Source organism: Myotis lucifugus, unplaced genomic scaffold, assembly GCF_000147115.1.
Source record: "Myotis lucifugus unplaced genomic scaffold, Myoluc2.0 scaffold_410, whole genome shotgun sequence".
In the NCBI taxonomy this organism is placed as follows: Eukaryota; Metazoa; Chordata; class Mammalia; order Chiroptera; family Vespertilionidae; genus Myotis; species Myotis lucifugus.
In genome coordinates, this window is record NW_005871458.1 from 413,967 (window position 1) to 427,373 (window position 13,407).

A 13,407-nucleotide genomic window follows, 5' to 3' on the forward strand; every position below is an offset into this window, starting at 1 on the left:
CTCCGCACACTGTAGCTTCTCTTCTGTCCAAATTCTGCTCCTGCCCTCAGGAACACACACAGGTGTACATTCCTTAGGATATCTTGCTTCTACTGAGTGATATCCTGTCTGGACTGCTCACTTTTGTTTTGGGTTCTCTTTTTATAACTTTACTGAGAGGTGATTTACATACTGTACAATTCACACATTTGAAGTGTACAGTTCTGTGGTTGAGGTCACAGATATGTGCAACCATCATCATAATCATTCCCACCCCCAGAATAACCTTCTTACCCTTTAGTTATCAGTCCCCAGTCTTCTCAAAGTCCAAAGTAACCACTAATTTACCAGCACCATTTGTTGAAGAGACTATTCATTTTCCATTAAATTGTCATGGCACCTCTGTCAATCAATTGACCATATATAGGTTTATTTATAGATTCTCAATTTTCTTCCACTGCTGTATGGGCTTGGTCTTCTCTTGTCCTGTATTATTAATTAGCTATTGATTTGCATCAATCTTAAATATTAGAGGGACTCAATTATCATCATCATCATTATTAATTTTTTTAGTTGCTAAAAAAGGTTCATGCTAAAAACTCAGAAGTGTCCAAAGTGAAAATCCTACCCCAGCTGCTCCTGCCCCCACTTGCAGGACTTTGTGTTTTTTATGTGGCCTTTTAGACTTTCATATCTGAACAGATACTAGTACATGTATTTGTATGTATGCATACAAATATGTGAAAGTTCAAATGCATTTTCACATTTGTGAATATGCAGATGCATATATTGTCATATTTATAATTGCATGTCTACCTTTTTTATAATTGTATATCTCTTTTTATAAAATTGAGATATACAAAGTGTTCTATGACTTCACAAAATCACCAGTATATCTCATACATCCTTTTGTGACAGTTACATGTGTTACTTCATTCTTTCATAATGGTTTCATAATATTTCCTAGAAGGTATACACCATTATTTCTTTAATCAGTTCTCTATTGTTGCATATTTATATTCTTTTCTTTCCTTTTTTTTCTATTTCAATGCTGCTGTGTACATGTGGGAGCATTTTTCTCGGCTGGATACTTGGAAGTGGAGTTACTGATCCTGACTTTTTGTCTTAAAGTCATTTTTATATTTTCCCCTCAACTGTGCTTTATGATGCTTTGCACATATTAGGCACTTAGTAAATATTTACTGAAGTGAACACTTAGGGTTTTCATTCTTGATTTATCCTTAGCTACTATTTCATTTCGGTAAGCTGTTTTATGACACCCTCATGCCTATTTCACTTCCTCTAAAATGAATGAATGTTTTGGTTATTCAGTCTTTATTACAGGGAACTAAGGTGAAATGAGTATGTGTGGCACTGGGGGGGTGGTACACAGAGGTGAATAATTGAAGGTATTTACAACCATTAGGATGAGGCAGGTAGGATGTGTGCTATGTACCTAAGAGGCACATATGAGCTCTAATGGGAGTGTTAAGGAAGGGGAGAAATGCTACTTCACTTAAGTGCTATCAGGGAAGATCTCACAGAGGAGGGGACACTGAGCTGCCCTTAAAGGAAAGGTAAGATTTGGGCAGGTGGAGGTGTACCGGGGGTGGAGGGACTCCTGGTGCATCTTGGCAGAGGAGCAGTGTCATGAATTGAGAGGCGGTGAGAAAAGTGAGAACTCAGGTTCCATTGAGTGCAGGGTGCGGGCAGGGAACAGCAAGAGATGAAGCTAGAGAGCCCGCAGGGACCAGACAGGGTGTTGACACTCATCTAGTAGGTGCTGGGCCATTGCAAGAGGTTTTGGAATGGAATTATATTATTGGAGTTGGTCTTAAGGAAGTGGTGTCAATGGTCAGTCTGGGATATGGATAAAGAGTAGTCTTCATTCCAGAGGTTCCTATGATATAACTTTTTCCCATCCCTCAATTCTTCCCTTAGCTTTCTGAAAATGTGGTTAACCGCATGAAGGATTCCAGCCAGCCTTCCCAAGTGGGCCAGCTGACTTTGCCTCCTGCTCCTCCACGTTCCACATTGGACACCTCTAAAGGCCCGGAGAAAGGTACGGCAGGTTGTAGTGATTCGGTGGGAAGCTGGAGTAGAGTGTGGAAGGAATGGAAAACCATGCTCCTGTCAGAACATATGTGACAGCTCCTGTGGCCGCAGGTGTTTCTGGGTGATGTCAGCAACTCCTTTCTGATAGCTGCTTTGGAGGAGAGTGTGGCTTTCGTGCATGACGGATGCTGTCTGGTATAATGAGAGCAACACAGGTCAGTCCGAGCTTCTGTGACGGGGGCCAAACTGTTTCAGTTTCTCTGTATGTAAAAAGTAAGGCTGAAGGGTTTGGATTGACAACCCCTGTAAGAAGTTGCTTTTAAGGATTCATAAGTGAAGCCTAATCATTAGTGTTGGTATGGTCCAAAGAATGATAGATTTACGTGAATTGGGACCATTCGGGGGAATTGAGTCGATGACTTTGGCGTCATCTTCAGCAACCCTAACCTAGCCCACAGGTCCTGGTGCTCCCAGAAGGGCCTTCCACTCTGCACCTCCTAGGAGTTCTTTTTGTACCCATGCAGGGCTCAAAGCTGATTTGTGTTCTACTCTTTTGTGCCCATCACAAATGAGGACACTTGTGCTTTTCTCTAAATAACTATTTTCAGCAAACGCAAAGGAACAAAAAGTTTAAGGAAACAAGTGTAAAGGACAAAAATATAAAGATATTAGAAACCAAAAAAGTCTTGGGGCAATTGCTGTTCTATTCAATAAATACGTGCTTATGAGAAATTGGGTCTTAGCTATCACTTATAACTTGAAGTGTATTTTTTAACTGATTGGAGGAGCCAAGGCACTGTAGAGCATAAACTCTGTCTTACAGTGGATAACTGTTCATTGCGTTGTATGTGGCCTTGCATTAGAGTTGTCTTTTCTGCTAATCCTCCCTATAAGGTCATTAGTTCATAGAAGGCAGGAACGATATCCTGTCCACTCAGCATTTACTGAAAGCTAAACAGGGATCAGGACGTGTGCTTCCTACTGGGACACAGTGGCAGGTGGACAGGGACACCACTCTTATGGTACCCAAAGCTCTAGTTAAGGAGCCATATATACAAATAACCCTGTAGATCACATGTATCGTGTGATGTTGCAACACTAGATGCATGGCTAAAGTCTAAGGTAGCACAGAGCAGCGAGTGACTCATAATTTTAGGGCGGGGCTCCAAGGGGAGCTGACTTTTAAACTGGATTTTGAAAGAGCAGTGGTAGGTAGGCAGTTTAGGCATGGTGAGCAGCAGAGGCCCAGAGGTGGCACAGCCTGGCCTGTTTGGGGACCTAGCGATGGTTTGCTATCTCTGGAGTACCAAGTAGAAGGAAAGGGGAGGTGTCCTGGAGACCTCTGCACATGGGCCAGAGAGCTCCAGCTTCATCCTTATGGCCATGGTGCCGGCCAGGCTGTCAACACCTCTGCCCCTGTATTGTCTGTCTCAGGGCTTCCTAAGCTTTAGAGCAAATCAGTACCTCCTTTTGGACCCATCCCAAGATCTTTTTGAATATTCTATTAGTGAAGGGGCTGAGTGAGGTTCTCAAAACCTGCATAAGATGCCCCCGTCCTTTATTAAAAGGGCTAGCTCCCATGATCTCTCTAGCTGACTGATTTGTTGAAGTGGGTCTAACTTAACCCAGGGCATTTTAATAAGCTGCATTAACTGGTGAGAGGGAGAAGTGATGAAAAAAGCAAAAATTGCTAAAATATATTATGCACACATCAATTTCAGCTTTGGATGATAAAAGAAGCACTTATTTCAGTTTTGGTAAGTTTCAGTAGTTTAAGAAGCAAGAATTGTGGCTCATTTGTCATTTAATTTTAGTTATAACAAAGTGTTTTGCTGTTTAAATGATGAGTGTGAGTTTTGAGTTTCTGAATGCTGAACAAGAGTCAGCATAAATGAATTGTCTTGAAGTTGCTAATTTTAAAATATTTTTACTTTAAAAAGTTAGTGTTTGCTTTTATTTTAGTGATAGAATAAGTTATAAAAAGAAGTTAAAATTAAATCCTTATGTTACCTCATACCTGAAAATAAATGTCAGAGGCAATACAAGATTTAAATATAAGAATTAAAGCCATAAAAATACAATGATACATAGAAGTACAATAAGTAGACTTTTGAGAAAGAAGAACAAAGTAGGTGGAATCTCAATACCAGATATCAAGCTGTATTACAAAGCCACTGTTCTTAAAACAGCATGGTACTGGCATAAGAACAGACATATGGATCAATGGAATAGAATAGAGACCCCAGAAATCAACCCAAACCACTATGCCCAATTAATATTCGACAAAGGAGGCAAGAGCATACAATGGAGTCAAGACAGTCTCTTCAATAAATGGTGTTGGGAAAACTGGACAGATACATGATGAAACTAGACCACCAACTCACACCATGCACAAAAATAAACTCAAAATGGATAAAAGACTTAAACGTAAGACAGGAAACCATAAAAATACTAGAGGAATCCACAGGCAGCGAAATCGCAAACATATGCCGAAGGAATTTCTTCTCTGATACTGCTTCTAGGGCAATGGAAACTAAAGAGAAAATAAACAAATGGGACTACATCAAAATAAAAAGCTTCTGCACAGCAAAGGAAACCATCAACAAAACAACAAGAAGGCCCACTGCATGGGAGAACATATTTGCCAATGATATCACCGATAAGGGTTTAATCTCCAACATTTACAGGGAACTCATGCAACTTAACAATAGGAAGATAAACAATCCAATAAAAAAATGGGCAACAGACCTAGATAGACACTTTTCGAAAGAGGACATACAGAAGACCGAAAGACATATGAAAACATGCTCAAAGTCACTAATTATACGAGAGATGCAAATCAAAACAACAATGTGGTATCATCTCACACCTGCCAGAATGGCTATCATCAACAAATCAACAAACAACAAGTGTTGGAGAGGATGTGGAGAAAAAGGAACCCTTCTGCACTGCTGGTGGGAATGCAGACTGGTGCAGCCACTATGGAGAACAGTATGGAGTTTCCTCAAAAAACTAAAAATGGAACTCCCATTTGACCCAGTGGTCCCACTTCTAGGAATATATCCCAAGAAACCAGAAACACCAATCAGAAAGGATATATGCACCCATATGTTCATAGCAGCACAATTCACCATAGCTAAGATTTGGAAACAGACTAAGTGTCCATCAGCAGATGAGTGGATTAAAAAACGGTGGTACATCTACACAATGGAATACTACGCTGCGGTAAAAAAAGAAGGAATTATTGCCATTTGCAACAGCATGGATGGAACTGGAGAGCATTATGCTAAGTGAAATTAGCCAGTCAGAGAAAGGTAAATACCACATGATCTCACTCATTTGTGGAATATAGAGAACTACATAGACTGATGAACAGGGACAGATCCAAAGACAGAGAAACAGCGATCAGACTATCAATCCCCAGAGGGAAAGTAGGGGAGAGTGGGGGTAAAGGGAAGAGATCAACCACAGGACTTGTATGCATGCATATAAGCCAAACCAATGGACATGGACAACAGGGGGATGAGAACATGAGTGGGGGGGGGAGTTGGGGGCTAATGGGGGGATGAGGACACATTTGTAATACCTTAACCAATAAAGAAATTAAAAAAAAAGAACTGGTAAGCAGTATACTATTTTTTATTTCCATTTGAGAACCTGTCATGTTACTATGGAGCATTTAGGAGTACCCCCCTGTCGTGTTCCCCCCCCCACCCCCCCCCGCGCCATCAGCACCGCTGTGCCCATCCTTCTGTAGGGAGTCTGAAAGTGCAAATCATAGGATGATTACTTTTGGAAATTACTCTCTGAAGGGTTGAGTGCTTCAGTCTGTGAGTTCAGCATGCTTTAAAAGGTCTTGGGAATGAAATACAAATCCTCACATATTCTTTCACAAAGCCTGACTCTTCTAAAATATTTGTGCAGTCCTAGTCACTGCCGTTTCAGGAACCTATGATGGAGGTGTAGGACATTTGGCCAAGGCCACAGAAAAGTGTTGAAATTTGACTGAGAGATGGTTTGAGAAGGATAAAGGCTGGGGGAGGAGAACAAAACCTTCAGTATCACCAAGTGGTGAAGAGAGTAGAGTGAATTGGAAATGCTCAAAAATCTCCAAGTTCAAGGCCATCAAAAGATAGACTTACTATAACAACTTAAAGAACTCAATAATTCTAGAGGTGATCCAGATTAAATGATATATAAAATACAACGAATAGGGGATGCTTGCCACATTCAGGATTAGAAATTTGTAGAATGGGGTACTAAAGGAAGCAAGATTTAAGGAACCTCCTCTTCCCTCCCTTTCTCTATGTCAAACCAAGACCCTGGAGGCTGTCCTTTCAGCATTAAGTGGTTACTTATCTGTTCCTGGCCTGTGTTTAATAGATGACCTAGATTCCAAGTAATTGTAGAGTGAATAGGGATGGATTTGAAACACTGCATTCAAATAGTTCTGCTTCCTTCCAGTCCCATGCAGTAAGAGGTTCTGGTGTAGAAGGAGGGAGTGGAAGGCCTTTGGGCCATCGCTCTCCAGAACAGCTGGATCGAGGATGTGTCCATCCCTGGGGCATGTCCATCTATAGGAGCACATTCCTAAGTCCATTTCCTAGATGACCACTATGCTGTCATTTATGTGGGGGTGCTACTTACAGGCCTTTTCTTCTTGTCCCTTGCAGACTCCAAGCTGCCCAAGTCGGAGAATGGTGGTGCCCAGCAGCCCTTGGGGGCGGAGGAGGATCTCCTTAAGAGGTGAGTGTGAGTGCCTACTCACTGCTGGCTCTGAGCTCTGGCTGACCATTTTTTCCTGACTGGGGACCTTTCTCTGGTCTGAAGGCTCTAGGGCAGGGGTGGGCAACCTTTATGTGAGTGCGTGCCAAAACCAGCAAAATCTCTGACTCAAAATTCTTCTGCGTGCCAACCCTAATTTTTTGAGAACATGTTACGCCTACTTGATATCTCTTAAGGTGTATGTATGTGAAGAACCTTGAAGAAATAATAAAATTCATTCGAGCGACAAAAACACAGTTTATGATGATGAAAAATACATTTATTTTTTAATGTATACATGTACACTGATAGTCTGACAGAAAACTTTATGACTCTGTTTGATATTATTAGTGGCACTTTTGCTGCTGCATCACTGATGACAGAGATTTTACATCAGGTTTATATTTCGTGACCTTCAGAGATATGCACAAGCTACTACTTTCATCCGTCAGGCTACTCCTATTACGAGACTTAACAAAATTCATCACTGATAATAAAGATTCACAAGCGTATGTGGATGAAACCAAAACACTGGTCGGATCTAGGAAGGCAGGGAGAGTTAAGGCAGAGGCATAGAAATTGCTCTTCCCCTCTCTCATCAATCCATGTCTATGGTCTTTAAGATAACTTGTTATGTAAAATTATTTATTTATCTAAGATGCACCTACACTGAATTTATCTGAAAAATAAAAAAGTTGATATTAAGAAAAAAATTGTAAATGGAAGATTATAAGAGAGGGTTTCGCGTGCCAGCAAAAGTTACTGGCGTGCCATGTTTGGCACACGTGCCAGGGGTTGCCCACCCCTGCTCTAGGGTTTGTCTCACATACTTTGTCTTATTTAGATTGCACGACAACCCTATGGTATAGGTGGTACTGGTCCTAGTTTAAAGGTGAAGAAACACCAAATGGGGCATGTGGACATTGATTGTTAATGTTTTCAAAAAATTCACTTGAAAAAGCCAGGACTAAATAGTTGAGTGTCTGTGCCTTCTGTGCCTGTGTGCATGTGCAGGCATATTTTTAGAGGTACGAAGGAGAAAGTGGACCCTCACAATTCTAGCTGTAATTGGTGAGATGGACTTGGCTCTAGGATGCTGGTGACACTTCCCATCAGCATAGGCCAAACCCTGGAGAGCTGGCCATACCTCTGAACTGGAACCTGCTTCTCCTCCTGCGGCTTGTAGAATAGTGGTTAAGGCACAGAGGCCCTCCTGGAGTGCAGGTTTGCATTCTGATTTTACAATTTACTGGAAATGTGACCCTGGAAAATCATTGCATCTCTCTAGGCCTCTGAGAAGGACATAATTTGAGTACCCCTTGCATGGAGTATTGTTGTGATTAAATATGTTAATGTATAAAAAGTACACACAGTGCCTGGCACACAGAGTTCTGAATGAATGCTAGCTGTAGTTGTTATTGATAACCTCTTTAACACCCTTGAGGACAGATAAAGGATCAAGTGAATTTGTTTAAGGGGTGAAGTGTCAATCACAGTTGTTTTTTTTTCCTTCAGTAAGTCAGCCTTGCAGGTCTGTTCCATAGTCATGGATTAAGATTGACAGCCTAAGAATTTTACCTCACTAATCCTAAGAGGCCTCTCCAAGAATAACTAACTTGAACCCCTTTTTGGGTACTTTTAAACAGTGAAAAAAATGATCAAGTGATACATGCTAATGAAAGACTTAGAAAATATTTAAAATGAACAGATTGATCCATAGGTTCACCATTTCAAGACAACCACTGTTAGTATTTTGGAATGTTTCTTTCAAATGTGTTCTTTTACTTAGTTTAGGATTATTTTTTCAGTCATATATAATTTTATATTTTGCTGTTTTCACTTAGTATTATAGTTTTTTTCCATTTGTTACACCTGCTTTTTAAACATTTTTATTGCTAAAAGTAGTTTATTGATACTCAATTTTTAGATTCAACCTATAGACAAATCAAATAATGTATTTCATAATGATGATATAATATACCATTATGTGATTATAGCAGATGCCCAACAATCAAGGTCAAGTTAAAAGACATTTCAGTTGTTTGCATATTTTACACTATAATAAATAATACTAACAGCATCTTAGTACTAGTAACTTTTTTCTCTCTTTAGGATTATTTTACTGGGCAAAAAGCCCATAAACAGTTCAAAGGTTAGGGACAGATTCAGAATGAAGAGTTACATGTTCAAAACAGAGGGCTGCTGTATCTAAAAATCTTCAAGCACTCAAGTGGAGGCAGGGAAGGTGGGTTTTCTACCCTTCCAATCCACTTTGAAAGAGTGGCTAGCGAGGGATTGAAATTTTGCCCCAAGAATTTATCATTTGGGATATGACTGCCTGACTCCTCACTTGGTAGTCAGCTCTCCTCTGTTCTTAATCCATATTGTTCTGGCTGAGAGAGTCACTGTATCCCCTTGCCTCGGGCACTGTCACTGATGCCTGACTTCTGAGGGGTCAGACAGTATGAGCTTTCACAGTATTCTCTCTGGCTAGTGTTAGATTTAAGTTCCATTGGCCCACAGATCCCAGTTCCCTGGTCAGCTGAAGTGAGTGCACAAACTTTTTCTTGGCTACCTTCTGCCAAGTCATTATATCTGCTCCTGCTTCTTTCATGTCTCTCCTGGCACAGGTATAAACAGAAGCAGGCTATAGTCCAGGATGAGCTGTTTCAGGCGGCAATGAGGGAAAGAGAGGCAGCCACGAAGTACCGGAATGCATCCCTGCACCGCGGGGAGGACAGCCATGACCAGGAGAAGCAGAAGTCAGCCGTGCTGGTGAGTGCTGATCTTCCTGAGCTGGCCTTTTATGCTCTCACAATGCAGGGAAGCAGAGGTCAGGCCTATGACCTGATTTGTCTGAAGCCCGGGGCCCAGGCTGTCCTCTGAGTCACCTTGTGGAAAGGGTGTATTTTTAGGAACCAGGAACCTGAGTTCTTATGACCCTTGCTCTGGTGCTGATACGCGTTGCTACCTCTGGTCTGTGTTTTCAGTCTCTGGGGACCTCAGGTCTATCGTTTAAGGGCTGGATCATTTGATGGCTTGGTTCTGATCTGAAACTTAACAGGTGTAAGTGCTGCAGTGGTATGTGTGAAGGGAGAAGACTGGGTCTTGGGCCATGCAGTAAATGAGATGTTAAGTTTCTAGAGTTAGGCAGCCTGGGTGTGAATCCTAGCTCCGTACTTGTTAGCATGAACACATCCTCCAGTGTCCATGAGCCTTGTTTGAGGATCAGGATGTTTGCACACAGTATTGCCCAAGGGATCAGTGGAGGTGATAAGTAGCTGTGCAGGGCTTAGTGCTCCCTGGCAGATCATGAATGTGTGCTATTGTTATTAATACACTTAACTGATGGGAGTCTATTCTGCTGTGAGTGCACAGATGGTCAAAGTGTACAGTGATCACATAAGAAATGTTGGCTGAACTAGACCCTCTCTGAGAAATACAAACAAGGTAGGATCCTGTCCCTTGGGAAATGTTCAGTCTAGTGGGGAAGGCAGACTTATACAAAAACTTTGAAAAAGACCAAATCGGTTACATTAAGTGTGAAATGAAGGTGAAGATAATATGCTTGGGAATGCAGAGGCAGTGGTGTCAACTGCAGGTGGAAGAGATGGCATTGATCTCAGCCTTGAGCAATGTGGATCCCCCAGGCCGAGGGAGCAGCTGGGCTGAGATAGGTGGATATCCAGGAGGTGATGGGTCCCGAGAAGGAGTGAGTGAGGTATGAAGACAGTTTAGAGGAGGCCTTGGACATCATGAGTCGTTAACCTACAATATAGCTCGCAGTGACTCTGAAACTGCAGAGGATTCCCAGAAGTTCGTAAGGATAGGGATGATGTGATTTGACTTGTGTTTTTAGAACCCCGTGGCATCCTGGTGAAGAATCAGTTATGTAATGTAGAGAAACTGGGGTGAGAACACAGTTTTAGAGGCTCTTGCAGTTAGTGTCTGAGGGGCAGGCAGGTTGTCACCCCTTTGCAGGCAGTTTGAAAACCAAGTCAAAAGGACCCTGGTCCTGGAGATGAAGGGTTAATCAATTGGTTGGCCACCTAGGACAGTCATCTAGCATGAAAAATTGCAGCTTCCAGGTGTGCTATCTGTTCTCACCTGGAATGTGTTAATTATAGTGAACGGGAATTCACAGCTTCCCTTCTCTACCTGCAAAGAAGAGAGCTGGGCCCTTCTTCCTGCAAGAGAACCTGTACAAGTGGGAAGCAACGTAAATGACCTCCAGTACAGGTGGGTAGTTTTTAAATGGAGGGAAACTTTACAGGATAGGAGATAACATCATTACTTGAGTCCCACCCCAAAATCTCTGGACGGATAATGCCCTTCTGAACCAGAGTTCCTAGGGAATAGTGAAGCAAGTGACTTCCTTTGTTTTGAATATGTTTAGTAACTACTTTTCTTCATGCATTTAGTGGCCCTGTTTTCTTTTGGAAACTTACCTGTTTCTTGATGTTGTGTCATCTTGCAGGGATTGCAATTCTAATGTCTGACTTCCTCTATGGAAACTAGATCTCTTCTCTCCCCCTGTCATGGGTACTGGGAGGATCAGAGCACAGGGCCCAAGGCCAGCCAGTCAGGTCCTCTCTTCAGGGACTTTCAGTTTTGAGTGAATGAGGAGGCCAAGGTGGGGGGCCACGTTGGGGTTATTTGTTGAATGGCTGACCAGGACTGTCATCCTGTGAGGCAGCACATCCTCCTTGTGAGGAGGCCAGGTTGAACCCCGAGGCAAAACAGGCATGGCCTCTGGCATGAGCTGGCTGCCCACTTGTTCTCGGTGGCTACTCTGACTAGTGTCCACAAGCCCTACACCCTTGAACCTGTAGCCTTGCCTGAGGATTTCCTGTCTGGTCCTCCTACCTTCTTGAGGATTAGATCATCTGCTGTTAACCTGCCATCAACTCTCCTTAGCTTTAGTTAGCTGCAGTTAGTTTCTGTTGCTAGGTGTTATAGCAGATGTAGAGCCCAGTTTTAAAGGCTTACAATCACATTCAATACTCGGTGTGAACAGAGGAGAAGGGAAGTTAGTCCCAGGCTCCGTTCTATAAATCAATAGGGGCACGAGGTACTCATCTGAGCAAAGCTGTAACCATCACTTCCATTTAGGTTGGTGTGGTTAGCATGTACTTTTAGTGGAGATCATTTCAAAACTGTACTTTGAAGGGTTTAAATAAGAGGAGAAAGATGGAGAGAAGAACCTGACCAGCAGTATAGAGAATTTTCTTTCTTCATCTGTGTCTTCCAGATGCAAGGATTGAAGGAGCCCGCTAGGCAGAGCACTTAAGGGTGCTGGGATCACAGCACATCCTCCTTGTGAGGAGGCCAGGTTGAACCCAGAGGCAAAGCAGGCATGGCCCCTGGCATGAGCTGGCTGCCCACTTGTTCTCGGTGGCTACTCTGACTAGTGTCTGCAAGCCCTGCATTCTTGAACCTGTAGCCTTGCCTGAAGGATTTCCTTTTGAGTTGGCTGAGTGCAGTTTGACATTTAATGTGTGCTTCTGCCCTGTCTTTTTGCCTCTGACTTTTACAATATTGATTTTTAAATCCCTTTCTGCATAAGGAATGATTCAGCTCATTATTGGGAAAAGTTCATAAAACTAATGACAAGGAAAGGCAATCATTTGTATAACCTACTTCTGATAACAAAAATGTTATCATTTCCCATCTAGTGCATCAGTGATGAACTGTTTTTGAGTATGTTTATGCCTGATTCTTGCCACTTGCTGACTGATAAAGCCCAGTTATAATTGGGGCAGTGGCCCTGGGTATCAATTGAGCCTCTGTGAGGTGTGCTTCTCTCTGAATTGGGTTGGGGAGGAAGTTGGTATCCAATCAATGTTTTGGAGTCCAAAACATTCCAGAGAGAAATAAGAAAGAACAGAGTGATTTCTTGGGCTGATTTTTCTGATGGGAAGAGCTTTAAAAATCCAGTGGATGGAGCAATACAGGCTTGGAAGTGGCTTTACTTTAGGGAAGAATGAAATTTATAACCTTGCCTGTTAGAGTCTTGATACATATGATTAGGTATACATGATTGCATTATATGTGATAGGAAATAAAAACTTTAATTTCTTTTCTTTTTTGGTGAGCAACTTATATAAAATTTTCTCTGTATTCCTGTTATATGTTAGGCATTGGGTTAATTTCTTGGTAAATGGAAATAAGTAAGATACAGCCTGATTTCCTGAAATCTAGCTGAACAGAAGTCTTACAACTAAGGATATAAAGAAGAAGCCATATTGAGACTGGTAGGAGGAGAGGAGACTTGGAGTTGGCTGGTCCCTTACCCTCATGTGATGGTTAAAATTGGGAGGGAAAAAAATCACTTCTGGGTATTTATGCAAAGAAACTCAAACACTAAGTTGAAAAGACAGCTATACATATAAAAGCCTAAGCAACCAGCTGACTGGCCAGCAGCTATGATGCGCACTGACCACCAGGGGGCAGATGCTCAACACAGGAGCTGCTGTGACTTGGGAGCTGCAGTTCTTGGGTGACACACCTGGAACCAGAGAGGAGGGAGCCCGATGCCGGGGTGCATCACCCGAGAACTGCCCTCTCGCAATCCGGGATCCCTCAGGGGATGTCAGAGAGCCAGTTTCA

General features: G+C 42.2%; 1 protein-coding gene across 1 annotated transcript in view; it reads left to right on the plus strand.

Annotated features, from left to right (window-relative positions):
- CHCHD6 (coiled-coil-helix-coiled-coil-helix domain containing 6) overlaps positions 1–13,407 on the plus strand; it is a 216,995-nt gene that overhangs the window by 14,175 nt on the left and 189,413 nt on the right. Inside the window, exons 2-4 of the mRNA XM_006102366.3 lie at positions 1,921–2,041; positions 6,708–6,780; positions 9,429–9,573. Of these exons, the coding sequence (XP_006102428.1) occupies positions 1,921–2,041; positions 6,708–6,780; positions 9,429–9,573 (339 nt within the window). The remainder of the gene's footprint in view (positions 1–1,920; positions 2,042–6,707; positions 6,781–9,428; positions 9,574–13,407) is intronic.